This window comes from Tachyglossus aculeatus, chromosome 6, assembly GCF_015852505.1.
Source record: "Tachyglossus aculeatus isolate mTacAcu1 chromosome 6, mTacAcu1.pri, whole genome shotgun sequence".
In the NCBI taxonomy this organism is placed as follows: Eukaryota; Metazoa; Chordata; class Mammalia; order Monotremata; family Tachyglossidae; genus Tachyglossus; species Tachyglossus aculeatus.
The window spans coordinates 12,697,270-12,711,214 of record NC_052071.1 but is presented as its reverse complement, the minus strand read 5'-3'; the positions used below and the strand labels follow the sequence as shown (position 1 = coordinate 12,711,214).

Below are 13,945 nucleotides of genomic sequence, written 5' to 3'. Positions count from 1 at the left end.
ATAAATAGAATAAATATGTACAAAACAAATAAATAAATAGAGTAATAAATACGTACAAACATATATACAGGAAGAGAACTTCCTTCTCTTCTCCTTCCCCGCCTCTTATTTTGAGATTGAGAGCTACTTGGGGGATGGAGACCATGTCTAATTCTCATCTGTGGGGTTTTTTCCCCCAGTGCTTAGAACATATACTTTAAACATCGAAGGCACCAAATTGTGATGTTCAGAAAGTTTCAAACCATTCACCTCCTAGTGCACATTCAACACAAAGTTGGTCCATTTCGTAAAAGCGTTTTATCGTCCGCCGTACAGTTTAATGATTTTACTGAGTGCCTGAACACCTGCTCAGTTGCCAAGACACTTAAAGCACTGTACTTTGAAATCCTGATTGGTAGAAATTTTTCACAGATTTCTAGAACTTCCATCCTTTGGAGCTAAAATTAGGATTTGTTAGCAGTAAAGTCTTCATGTTTAGGAAAAGTGAGCGGCATAATAATGGAACATTAACAAGAGGTAGGTTTTTCGGCTTTCCTGAGCCTTTTAGGATGATTTTCATGGGCGCTCAGCTCAGTTTGTGTGAATTGAATTTCTGCCAATACACCTCTTGGTCCTAACATATACAAGTTTATCAGTCCCAGGACCTGTGAGTTTGGAGGGTTTGCTTCTAGTGCCTGAAAATGAGCCCGACCCTATTTTTATATTTGGAGTTTCAGGGCCCGATTTACCGTCGGTATTTCGATAGCGGCTGTCAGGACCGGTGATTTATTTTCCCCCCCCCCACACTCCAAAGAAAATCGTTCCTGGTGATCATTAGCCACCACATTAGCTTTGTAAGTCCTGCGCTGGGGAGACCCTGGCCGCTTTGAATTTTCCGGTCGGACCCCGGCTTTATTGAATCTGCAGCCTGACGGGTTTTCTCCGTGCACCGCTCGCTCAGCTGGCGAGCGACTATCCCAAAAGAGAGCCAGTGTGAACCCTGCGATGAAGGCTTCTCCCGACGGAAAGCGTCTTATCCCTGCACATCAAGAGAGCGTGTCACCGTCAGTAAGCGGTTAATAACCAAATATAATCACGGGTGCTAATTTAGGGTAAATATTTGTACTTTGATAAATAAACATTTTAGCACATGATGGGTAATTGCTGTTTTTATGCTTTTAGGCCATGAATATAGTGGTTCCCTTCATGTTTAAATATGCAGTAGACAACCTCAACCAGATGTCGGGAAACATGCTGAACCTGAGCGATGCACCGAATACAGTCGCAACCATGGCAACGGCCGTCCTGATTGGCTGTAAGTGGGATTCTTTAATCCGGCGACAGGTGTTGACTTTCTTCGGGAAGGTTTCAGCCAATCTGAGCAGATGACCTTTTCACCGCGAACACGACTTAGCATTTTGGATGTTTATCGTTATCTCGTGGTCGGGGGGCGGTGGGGAAGGGGGGCGCGCAAGGGGTGGGGGGGGGTCCCCATCACTCCTTCCTTGACAACCGGCCCCGGAATTCCAGGACCTCAGGAGAATCAGCCCGACTTCGGGAATAGAACGAGACGGGACAAGTTCCCGGCTCTGCCACGAGTCTTCTGTGTGACCCCACACAAGTCACTTCGCTCCTCTGGGCCTCAGTTACCTCATCTGCAAAATAATAATAATAATAATAATGAAGGCATTTATTAAGCGCTGGGGAGGTTACAAGGTGATCAGGTTGTCCCACGGGGGGCTCACAGTCTTAATCCCCATTTTACAGGTGAGGGAACTGAGGCACAGAGAAGTTTAGTGACTTGCCCAAAGTCAAACAGCTGATTGGCGGAGCCGGGATTTGATCAATATGGTGAGCCCCATGAGGGACAAGGACTGTGTCCAACTTGATTACCTTGTATCTACTCCAGCGCTTAGGACAGTGCTTGGCACATATTATTATTATCATTATTAAGTGCCAGGAAGTAGCCTGGTGCCATAAGCTCCCTCCCAGGGAAGTGAATTTGTGTTTGTGGGTGGAAAGCCAAACCAGATTAAAATAATCTAAATGATACCCATTCATTCAGTCATATTTATTGAGCGCTTACTGTGTGCAGAGCACTGTACGAAGTGCTTGGAAAGTACAATTCAACAACAAATAGAGACAATCCCTACCCAACAATGGGCTCACGGTCTAGAAAGGGGGAGACAGACAACAAAATAAAAGAAGTAAACAGGCAGTGGCCGATATACCTGGCATTATGGCCTTGCGTGTGATGGGTTTTTTTCTAAATTGTGCTTGTTAAACACTTACTGTGTGCCAGGCATTGGACCAGCTTCTCTGCCGGGTGACCTTGGGCAGGTCACTTACACTTCTCTGGGCCTCAGTTACCTCATGTGTAAAATGGGGATTGAGATTGTTAGCCCCACATGGGACGGGGACTGTGTCCAACCCGATTTGCGTGTATTCACCCCAGCGCTTACTACAGTGCCTGGCCTATAGTAAGCACGTACCAAATAGCACAATTATTACTAAGTGCTGGGATGTCATCATCATCAATCGTATTTATTGAGCGCTTACTGTGTGCAGAGCACTGTACTAAGCGCTTGGGAAGTCCAAGTTGGCAACATATAGAGACAGTCCCTACCCAACAGTGGGCTCACAGTCTAAAAGGGTGGGACAGAGAACAAAACCAAACATACTAACAAAATAAAATAAATAGAATAGATATGTACAAGTAAAATAAATAAATAAATAGAGTAATAAACATGTACAAACATATATACATATATACAGGTGCAGTGGGGAAGGGAAGGAGGTAAGGGGGTGGATGGATAAGATGGTAAGATGGGATAGATGCAGAATTATCAGGTTGGTCGCAGTCCCTGTTCATAGGGCTTATAGCCTTAAATCCCCATTTTACAGATGCGGTAACAGGTCCAGAGAAGTGAAATGACTCGCCCAAGGCCACACAGCCAAGTGCAGCAGAGAAGAAGCAGCGTGGCTCAGTGGAAAGAGCCCGGGCTTTGGAGTCAGAGGTCATGGGTTCGAATCTGGGCTGTCAGCTGTGTGACTTTGGGCAAGTCACTTCACTTCTCTGTGCCTCAGTTCTGTCATCTGTAAAATGAGGATGAAGACTGCGAGCCCCCCGGGGGGCGACCTGATCACCTTGTAACCTCCCCAGCGCTTAGAACAGTGCTTTGCACATGAGTAAGTGCTTAATAAATGCCAGCGTTATTGTTATTATTATTAAGTGGCGGAGCAGGGATTAGAACCCAGGTGCTCTGACTCCCAGCCTAAGCTCTTTCCACTAGGCCACGCTGCTTTTTTTGATTTCCTTCCGACGTTTGACCCGTCTGGAGTAAGGATTAGTTTTCTTTTAACCTCGTTCTCAAAAGCCCCTTCCTTTCTCTCCCTTTGCCTGGCGTTTGTAGACGGCGTCTCTCGAGCCGGCGCCGCCCTGTTCAACGAAGTCCGCAATGCCGTGTTCGGCAAAGTGGCCCAGAACTCCATCCGGAGGATAGCCAGGAACGTCTTCCTCCACCTCCACAACCTGGACCTGGGCTTCCACCTCAGTCGGCAGACGGGCGCCCTGTCCAAAGCCATAGATCGAGGGACGCGGGGAATCAGTTTCGTTCTGAGCGCCCTGGTCTTCAACCTGGGTCCCACCATGTTCGAAGTGGCTTTGGTCAGCGGCATTTTGGTAAGAGCATAACCACCCCTCCCTGAAGCGCTTCGGTTCCCCCCTTCAAAATGGTTTTTTTTTTTTCATTTTGAAGGATTTCCCTAGCGTGGCAACTTAATTTTTGAAGTTCTGCTTGCCGGTTGACAGTAATAATAATAACTCCGGTATTAGAGAAGCAGCGTGGCTCGGTGGAGAGAGCCCAGGCTTGGGAGATCGAATCCCAGCTCGGCCACTTGTCAGCTGGGTGACCTCGGGCAAGTCTCTTCACTTCTCGGGGCCTCAGTTCCCTCATCTGTAAAATGGGGATGAAGACTGTGAGCCCCACATGGGACAACCTGATCACCTTGTATTCCCCCCCCCCCCAGCGCTTAGAAGAGTGCTTTGCACATAGCGCTTAACAAATAGTATTATTATTATTTATTGGGCACTTACTATGTGCCAAGCACCGGACAAAGCACTGGGCTGGATTCAAGCAAATCGGGTTGAGCCCCTTCCTTCCTCTCCCCCTCGTCCCCCTCTCCATCCCCGCATCGTACCTCCTTCCCTTCCCCACAGCACCTGTATATATGTATATATGTTTGTACATATTTATTACTCTATTTATTTATTTTACTTGTACCTATCTGTTCTATTTATTTTATTTTGTTAGTATGTTTGGTTTTGTTCTCTGTCTCCCCCTTCTAGACTGTGAGCCCACTGTTGGGTAGGGACTGCCTCTCTATGTTGCCAGCTTGTACTTCCCAAGCGCTTAGTACAGGGCTCTGCACACAGTAAGCGCTCAATAAATACGATTGATTGATGGACACAGTCCCTGTCCCACGTGGGGCTCACAGTCTCGATCCCCATTTTGCAGACGAGGTAACCGAGGCCCAGAGAAGCGAAGTGCCTCACCCAAGGCCACACAGCAGACAAGTGGTGGAGCCGGAATTAGAACCCATGACCTTCTGACTCCTAGACTTGGGCTGTCCGTGCTGTTACCTTGGGAGGATGTGAAAGCAAAGTTAGCAGGGGCAAGGGGCAGTCACTGCACTGTGGAAAGACGACGGGGAGGCCGCGACCCGAGAGCTGGTTCCGATCCCAACTCTGTCCCTCACCTGCTGAGTAAACACGGACAAGTCGCTTATCCTGCCTAAACCTCAGTGTCCTCATCTGGAAAATGGCATGACATCTGCTCTCCCCACCTCTTAAATCGGGGGCCCGTGTGGGATAGGGGCCTCTCTCCTCTCCAATTCACCTCTCCCGCAGCGTGTGGCATTGTCACTTTGGTGCAGAGGAAGCGTCCAACAAATTCTAGCGTGGTCATCATTCATTCAATCAATCGTATTTATTGAGCGCTTACTCTGTGCAAAGCATCATCATCATCATCATAAATCGTATTTATTGAGCGCTTACTGTGTGCAGAGCACCGTACTAAGCGCTTGGGAAGTACAGGTTGGCAACATATAGAGACAGTCCCAACCCAGCAGTGGGCTCACAGTCTAAAAGGGGGAAGCACTGTTCTAAACGCTGGGGGGGATACAAGGTGATCAGGTTGTCCCTCGTGGGGCTCACAGTCTTCATCCCCATTTTACAGATGAGGTCACTGAGGCTCAGAGAAGTGAAGTGACTTGCCCAAGGTCACACAGCAGGCATGCGGCGGAGCCGGGATTCGAACCGATGCCCTCTGACTCCAAAGCCCGGCTCTTCCCACTGAGCCCCGCCGCTTCTCATCATTATTGAACAGTAGGCGACTAACTATTCAAACGGACCGGGGCCAAGCTGAGTTCAGGGAATTGAAAGTTCAGGAAGCCGGGCAAAATTGGACTTGTCTCTCCGGCAGGCGCGGGCCCAATTTAGCGGTTTCTCCCGACTTCTCTTTTTTCTGGATTATCCAGATTAGCCACGGATCAGTTTGGGTTACTCGTTTTCAGAGAGTCCGTCCTCCACCGTGTTTCTGTATCCCAAATGTAGTCATTTCTTTTCACCGAGCCTCTTTTGTGGGAAATAGCGTCTCAGGTTCTCTGCGGTTGATTTTCATCTCTCTTTGGTCTTACAGGACTGGTCTTCCTCTCGAATCCCATTCGTAATTTATTGTTTGAACTTGGCTTCTTTGCGGCCTAGAGCAGATTTCCACGTGGTCCCCGGGCTCTCGACTAAACCCTTAATTATCCCTCTTCTAGCCAGCATCGGTTTTTTATTCAAATACGCGGATTAAGGCTTCGCAGGCCTGAAATGTCGGGGTATCAGCCGTCCAGACGCAATACTGACTGTCTTTGTTTTTCATCCCCCTCCCCAGTATTACAAATGTGGGGCTCAGTTTGCCGTCGTAACCCTAGGAACCCTAGGAGCGTACACCGCCTTCACAGTGGCAGTTACCCAGTGGAGGTAAGGCATCCCCTGGGTGCGGGGAGGCTTCGGCCGCGAGTTCTCCTCCCAGGGCCGGGGCCGCCGCGTCACGGCGGGCCCGTCTTGGTTTTTGCAGAACGCGATTCAGAATCGAAATGAACAAGGCTGATAACGACGCCGGCAACGCCGCCATAGACTCACTGCTCAACTACGAAACTGTGAAGGTGAGCTGTTGGCTTGTCGGTATGGCTGCTTTAACAATCGTAATTGTGGTATCTGTCAAGCGCTTACTATGTGCCAGGCACCGTACTAAGCGCTGGGCAGCGTGGCTCAGTGGGAAGAGCACGGGCTTTGGAGTCAGAGGTCATGGTTCGAATCCCGACTCCGCCACGTCTGCTGTGTGATCTCGGGCAAGTCGCTTAACTTCTCTGGGCCTCAGTTACCTCATCTGTAAAATGGGGATTAAGACTGTGAGCCCCGCGTGGGACAACCTGATCACCCTGTATCCTCCGCAGCGCTTAGAACAGTGCCTTGCACATAGTAAGCGCTTAACAAATGCCAATTATTATTATTACAAGCCAGTCGGGTTGGATACAGTCCCTGTCCCGCTTGGGGCCCGCACTCCTAATCCCCTTTTTGCAGGTGAAGCAACTGAGGCACAGAGAAGTGAAGTGTCTTGACCGAGGTCTCACAGCAGAAAGGCGGCAGAGCCGGGATTAGCAGCCAGGTCAATCAATCAATCAATCTATCGTATTTATTGAGCGCTTACTATGTGCAGAGCACTGTACTAAGCGCTTGGGAAGTACAAATTGAGAACATGTAGAGACAGTCCCTACCCAACAGTGGGCTCATAGTCTAAAAGAGGGAGACAGAGAACAAAACCAAACAAACAAACCAAGTTCTTCCGACTCCTCTGCCCGGGCTCTATCCACTGGGCCACACTGCTCGAGGCAGAATGTCTTCTGTCCCTCACCTGCTGAGTAAATGTGACAAGTCGCTTAACCTGCCCCTGATCATCTTCTGACTCCCAAGGCGAGTCTCAAGGCCCAGGGGCGAATCACTATTTTTGTCTGGTGGCTTCCAATTCCCCTCCTCAGGTGGTCTCTAAGCTGCCACCCGAGTGCGTTGACGGGCATTCCTTATCCTGAAAGAGGTCACCATCACGTGGTGACAATAATAATAATAATAATAGTGAGGTTTATTAAGCGCTTACTATGTGCAAAGCACTGTTCTAAGTGCTGGGGAGGTTACAAGGTGATCAGGTTGTCCCACAGGGGCCTCGCAGTCTTAATCCCCGGATTTGACAGATGAGGGAACTGAGGCAAAGAGAAGGGAAGTGACTTGCCCAAAGTCACACAGCTGACAATTGGCAGAGCCGGAACTCGAACCCGTGACCCCTGACTCCAAAGCCCGTGCTCTTTCCACTGAGCCAAGTAGCATCATTGCGTGTTGCCACTTGATTACCTTCTGTTATAATACCACTGTGCCCTCCCCGTAGGGACTGTCTCTATATGTTGCCAATTTGTTCTTCTCAAGCGCTTAGTACAGTGCTCTGCACATAGTAAGCGCTCAATAAATACGATTGATCAATCAATCAATCAATCGTATTTATTGAGCGCTTACTATGTGCAGAGCACTGTACTAAGCGCTTGGGAAGGATGATGATGATGATAGGACCGTGTGCCTAGCACTTAGCAGGCGCTCAGTAACTCAATCACTCGTACTTACTGAGTGCTTACCGGGTACACGGAGAGTATTCATTCATTCAGTCGTATTTATTGAGCGCTTACTGTGTGCAGAGCACTGTACTAAGCGCTTGGGAAGGACAAGTTGGGAGCATATAGAGACGGTCCCTACCCAACAGTGGGCTCACCGTCTAGAAGTGCAGTGTACAGCGTAACAGAGTTGGCAGATGCGTTCCCTGCCCACAGAGACCTCACAGTCTCGAAGTAGAGACACAGTTTAAAGGGGTGGGCATTTAGAGAAGCAGCGTGGCTCAGTGGAAAGAGCCCGGGCTTGGGAGTCAGAGGTCACGGGTTCAGATCCCGCCTCCGCCGCTTGTCAGCCGTGTGACTTTGGGCAAGTCACTTCACGTCCCTGTGCCTCAGTTACCTCATCTGAAAAATGCGAATGAAGACTGGGAGCCCCACGTGGGACAACCCGATCACTTTGTATCCTCCCCAGCGCTTAGAACGGTGCTTTGCACATAGTAAAGCGCTTAATAAATTCCATCATTACGATCGATTGAGATGTGCACGTAGCATCAGACTGGCTGAGAAGAGGTGAAGTCAGAGCTGGAAAACCGGGGCATTCCGCATGCTCCGCCCTTTTTAAGAGGAACACGCGTGTCAATCCCCGAAGTGGTTTTTCGAGAACGTCGCGTGAGGATTCGCGTCTTGTCCCTGTCCTTGTGTCCCGCAGTACTTTAATAATGAAAAGTATGAAGCCCAGAGGTACGACGGATTTTTGAAGACGTACGAATCCGCCTCCCTGAAGACTACCACCACCCTGGCGATGCTGAACTTCGGACAGAATGCCATCTTCAGCGTCGGCCTGACAGCCATCATGGTGCTAGCCAGCCAGGGAATTGTAGCCGGTAATAATAATAATAATAATAATAATAATAATAATAATGGCCTTTATGAAGTGCTTACTATGTGGAAAGCACTGTTCTAAGCGCTGGGGAGGTTACAAGGTGATCAGGTTGTCCCTCAGGGGGCTCACAGTCATTTACGGGTAACGGATCTGTGATTGATTATATCTTAAATTCAAAGGCTATTCTACTTTGACTTTATGGAAACAGTGAGTGGATAGGGAAGATTTACCCTCGATTTCGATCACTTTCAGCAATGAGCTAGACCGTCTTGGTCTGATTATGTTCCCTCGCGAATAATTATGGTGTCTGTTAAGCCAGGCACTGAACTAAGCGCTGGAGGGGATACAAGCAAATCGGGTGGACACGGCCCCCGTCCCACGTGGGGCTCACAGGCTCAGTCCCCATAGTACAGATGAGGGAACTGAGGCCCAGAGAAGTGAAGGGGCTGGCCCAAGGTCACGCAGAAGATAAGTGGCGGGGGCAGGATTAGAACCCGTGACCTTCCGACTCCCGAGCTCTAGCCACTGTTTTGCTACCGTAACACCTCTTCTCCACCCCGGAAGATGGTCGATCCCCTGGCCTAGAGGAGTCGGCCCTATTGAGTTCCAAACTGCCAGGATCCCGTGTTTGACAACGGGAATTTGGAAGCCGTATGGGGCCTTGGATGATGATGATGATGATGGTATTTGTTAAAGCGCTTACTATGTGCAAAGCACTGTTCTAAGCGCTGGGGAGGTCACAAGGTGATCAGGTTGTCCCACGGGGGGCTCACAGTTTTAATCCCCATTTTACAGATGAGGTAACTGAGGCCCAGAGAAGTGAAGGGACTTGCCCAAAGTCACACAGCTGACAGTTGGAGGTGGGGTGACTCAGTGGGCAGCGCGCGGGACTGGGAATGGGGGCCTGCCCTGGGTGCCTCTGACCCTGCCCACCTCCCCCGTTCAGAGTCTTTGTCTTGCTTCTTCCAATTTGGAATGGGCGTTAGGTTTCCGGGGAAGGTTTCTCCGCCCCACTCTAGAGCCAACTCGGAAAACTACCGGGATTTTCCGGGGTGCGTTGCGAGAGAGGCGGAGAGTGGAATTTCTCTTTTCCCCTCTGCTTGGCAGCGGGCAAGTGGTTCTACTCCTCAAGCTCGTTGTGAGCAGAGAGCGTCCGCCCATTCATCTATATTGTCCCCTCCCAAGCGCTTAGTACAGTTCTCTGCACCCAGTAAGCACTCAATAAATACGATCGATCGATTCCACACCTCAGACGCTCTGAATTCTCCCTGGTAGTTTACTGACCCGACTCCCCCAGAACAAAGTAGTAATAGTAGTATTGACGAAGCGCCGATATATATATGTATATGCTGGCATTTGTTAAGCGCTTACTACGTGCAGAGCACTGTACTAAGCGCCGACTGGGTGTTGAGCACCGAACTGCGCGCTGGGAAAGATCCCGCAGGTGGGAATTAGCGTGTCCCCGGGGTGGGGGGAAATCGGAATCTGAAAAGACGTAGTGAACGTTAAGCCATCTGTGCTGGGAGTTTGTCCGCCGCTTAGATCCCCTGCTCCTCCTCTCCGCTTTGTGTTTTTAAGGTTCTCTGACGGTCGGAGACCTGGTCATGGTGAACGGGCTGCTGTTTCAGCTTTCCCTCCCCCTCAATTTCCTGGGAACCGTGTACAGGGAGACGAGGCAGGCGCTCATAGATATGAACACCCTGTTCACTCTGCTGAAGGTGGACACCCAGATTAAAGTAAGTCCCGCCGGACAAATTTCTGCACCGTTTTCAAGTCGGATTCAAGTTACTGGGATTGTCCGTGGGACTATTCGTTCTCCCCCGGCCTTCTCTGAGTTAGCTGATTTCCTCCTCTCAGGGAACGCTCCGCTCCGGATTTTATCATCATCCTCATCAGTCGTATTTATTGAGCGCTTACTGTGTGCAGAGCACTGTACTAAGCGCTTGGGAAGTACAAGTTGGCTACATATAGAGACAGTCCCTACCCAATAGTGGGCTCACAGCCTAAAAGGTGGGCTCACAGTCTAAAAGTCAGTAGTTTTGTTGCTCTGAGGGCCTTTTCGGGGCGGAAGAGATCGCCTACCAAGGAGACCTTTGACGATTCTTACCCCCCACGGGGATTTGTATCGTGCCCTTGTTTTTTTTACCTTTTGTTTGCAATCAATGATGCAGAATTTGTGGATGCCAAACGGAAGGGGTGCTCAGCGAAGCACCTGAAAGATCATTTTTTGCCATTTGCCCATAGCCCTGAGGGGTGGGGCGGAGGGCGGTAGGGTGGAGCCGAGTCTTTCAGAAAACGAAAAGCTAAGGAGGGAGGGAGACACCAAAAGAACGTGGTATGAACAGCCCCATCCGTTCTTGCTTCGTTTTCCACTCTCTCCCGGTGACTTGGGAAATGGCCAGGGAAGCTCCGCTCTGGGCAATGTGTAAAGTGGCATTTCTTCTTCTTTCCGCCACCAGGATAAAGCGATGGCGGCTCCCCTTCAGATCACACCGCAGACAGCTACCGTCGTCTTTGATAATGTGCATTTTGAGTACCTCGAGGGACAGAGAGTCCTTAGTGGAATTTCTTTTGAAGTCCCTGCGGGAAAGAAAGTGGCCATCGTAGGAGGTAGTGGGTCAGGGTGGGTAACCACGTTTTTTTTATGGAATTCTGCATCGTTGATTGACCATTCCCAACGTGATGTGGGTTTTTTTTTTTTGCCCCTCCCGTGGTCGTGACGTCGTTATGGTGGTTTGAGGGGCGCTTATCGATCGCCGCTAAAGTCAACTTGGTTTCCCCCTCTCGTCTTCTCTCCCAATTTCAGGAAAAGCACAATCGTGAGGTTGTTATTTCGCTTCTATGAGCCCCAGCGGGGAGGCATTTATATCGCCGGCCAAAACATTCAAGACGTCAGCCTGGAGAGCTTAAGGAAAGCCGTGGGCGTGGTCCCTCAGGTACAGCCTCCGAGCAGCGCTCAGCGCTTCGAACAGTGCTCGGCACATAGTAAGCGCCTAACGGATGCCATCGTGATTGTTATTTCCCGCCGCTCGTTCATATCCGGGATCGGTCGATTCTGTGGGTGGAAAAACAACTCAGACAGGATAAGGATCAAGCACCACCATGTTTTGTGGCGAAACTTTTCCTCAAACAGTGGTCCCTTGTTCCCGTTCAGCTTCCTTCCCAAAAGACAGGTGTTCCCCTCCGCCTCCCGACTCTTAAATTTAAAGTAAGAAGTAGCCGGGAGATATCAGCAAATGATATCAGCAAAATCAGCTTGCTGTCGAGTGAAAGGCCCGGAGGGGTTCTCACCGATTCCCAATTAAGAAGCGCTCGGCGGAGGCCGGGTGAGCTTTTGGTGAGAAGAGAGGTTTATTCGGTCAGTTGAATTTCTGGAGCGATTACCGTGGGCAGAGCGCTCTACTAAGAGCCGGGACAATACGGTACGACAGTAAGCAGTCACTTTCCAGGCCCACAGCGAGCTTACAGTCTAGTAGTTGTCCGGAGGGATTTGGAGGCCCCCATATTCCAGTCATCAGAGGAAACCGGGCCTCCGGATCAGCCAGAGTTCCCGCCAGTTTTGAATTTTGAAAAAGCAGGAAGATGGTGTGAAGAGTCAGGAAATGGGTTTCTGGACAGGGACCAGTCCTCTCCTCTCCCCTCCATCGTTCCCCCCCCCACCCCCCCCTTTTATGGTATTTAAGTGCTTACTATGTGTCAGGCACTGTATTATAAATGCCATTATTATTTATTATTATTATTATAGTCCTGACTATATGTCAGGCTAGTCAGGTTGAACACAGTCCCTGTCCCACGTGGGGTTTACCATCTTTGGGAAGCAGCATGGCTTAATGGAAAGAGCCCAGGTTTCGGGTCTTAATCCCAGCTCCGCCACTTGTCAACTGTGTGATTTTGGGCAAATCACTTGACCTCTCTGTGCCTCAGCTCATCAGTAAAATAGGGATGAAGACTGTGAGCCCCACGTGGGACAACCCGATCACCTTGTGTCTATCCCAGTGCCTAGAACAGTGCTTGGCGCCTGGTAAGCGCTTAACAAATGCCGTCATTATCATTATTATTATTATTATTACAGAGGAGCAACTGAGGCATAGAGAAGTTTTGTTTTCGTGGCTCAGTGGAAAGAGCACGGGCTTGGGAGTCAGAGGTCATGGGTTCTAATCCCGGCTCCGCCACTTGTCGGCTGTGTGACTTTGGGCAAGTCACTTGACTTCTGTGTGCCTCAGTTACCTCAGCTGTAAAATGGGAATTAAGGCCGTGAGCCCCACGTGGGGCAACCTGATTACCTTGTATCCTCCCCAGCGCTTAGAACAGTGCTTGGCACATAGTAAGCGTTTAACAAATACCATCATTATTATTATTATTATTACCCCTTCTAGACTGTGAGCCCACTGTTGGGTAGGGACCGTCTCTGTATGTTGCCAACTTGTACTTCCCAAGTGCTTAGTACAGTGCTCTGCACACAGTAAGCGCTCAATAAATACGATTGATTGATTGCTATGCACACAGTAAGCAGTCAGGAAATGAAAGTGACTTGCCCAGGGTCACACAGCGGACAAGTGGCAGAGTCGGGATTAGAACCCAAGTCTTTCTGACTGCTAGGCCCGTGGTCTGTTCACTAGGCTACCCTGCTTCTTAACGTCCTTTACATCCTTGGTCCTCGTCCGTTTGATGGGAATCCCAAAAGGGACACTCCGAGGGCAAGGCGGGGATTGAACTGAGCCCTGTGACAATCCAGGAAAGTCTTGGGGGCTGGATTCGGGTTAAATAAACGATGTGAGTATTCACAGAGACGCCAAGCCCGCTGAAAAGTCTTTCTCCGCGTCTGCCCCAGGACGCCGTTCTCTTCCACAACACCATCTACTATAACCTCTTATACGGGAACATCAGTGCCGCCCCCGAAAGCGTTTATGCCGTGGCGAAGTTGGCCGGGATCCACGATGCCATCCTCCGGATGCCCCACGGCTACGGCACCCAGGTCGGAGAAAGAGGCCTCAAGCTTTCGGGTAATGCTGTTCCTCAGGAGCCGTCTCCCCGCTTCCCCGCCTCTGCCCTCCTCCTTCACGCCCCACTCTGACCTGGCCGGGCCTGAGAGTCAGAAGGACCTGGGTTCTAATCCCGCCCCGCCGCCCGTCTGCTGTGTAGCCCCTTCCTCGTCCCCCTCTCCATCCCCCCCATCTTACCTCCTTCCCTTCCCCACAACACCTGTATATATGTTTGTACATATTTATACATATTTATTACTCTATTTATTTTACTTGTACATATCTATTCTGTTCTATTTATTTTATATATATATCTGTATCTATTCTATTTATTTTATTAGTATGTTTGGTTTTGTTCTCTGTCTCCCCCTTTTAGACTGTGAGCCCACTGTTAGGTAGG

The 13,945-nt window shown here is 49.8% G+C and overlaps 1 protein-coding gene across 1 annotated transcript in view; it reads left to right on the top strand.

The window, feature by feature from the left end:
• ABCB7 (ATP binding cassette subfamily B member 7) overlaps window positions 1–13,945 on the top strand; it is an 85,279-nt gene that overhangs the window by 59,554 nt on the left and 11,780 nt on the right. Inside the window, exons 6-14 of the mRNA XM_038747699.1 lie at window positions 1,162–1,294; window positions 3,393–3,661; window positions 5,919–6,007; window positions 6,105–6,192; window positions 8,390–8,564; window positions 10,142–10,299; window positions 11,023–11,186; window positions 11,370–11,499; window positions 13,395–13,566. Of these exons, the coding sequence (XP_038603627.1) occupies window positions 1,162–1,294; window positions 3,393–3,661; window positions 5,919–6,007; window positions 6,105–6,192; window positions 8,390–8,564; window positions 10,142–10,299; window positions 11,023–11,186; window positions 11,370–11,499; window positions 13,395–13,566 (1,378 nt within the window). The remainder of the gene's footprint in view (window positions 1–1,161; window positions 1,295–3,392; window positions 3,662–5,918; window positions 6,008–6,104; window positions 6,193–8,389; window positions 8,565–10,141; window positions 10,300–11,022; window positions 11,187–11,369; window positions 11,500–13,394; window positions 13,567–13,945) is intronic.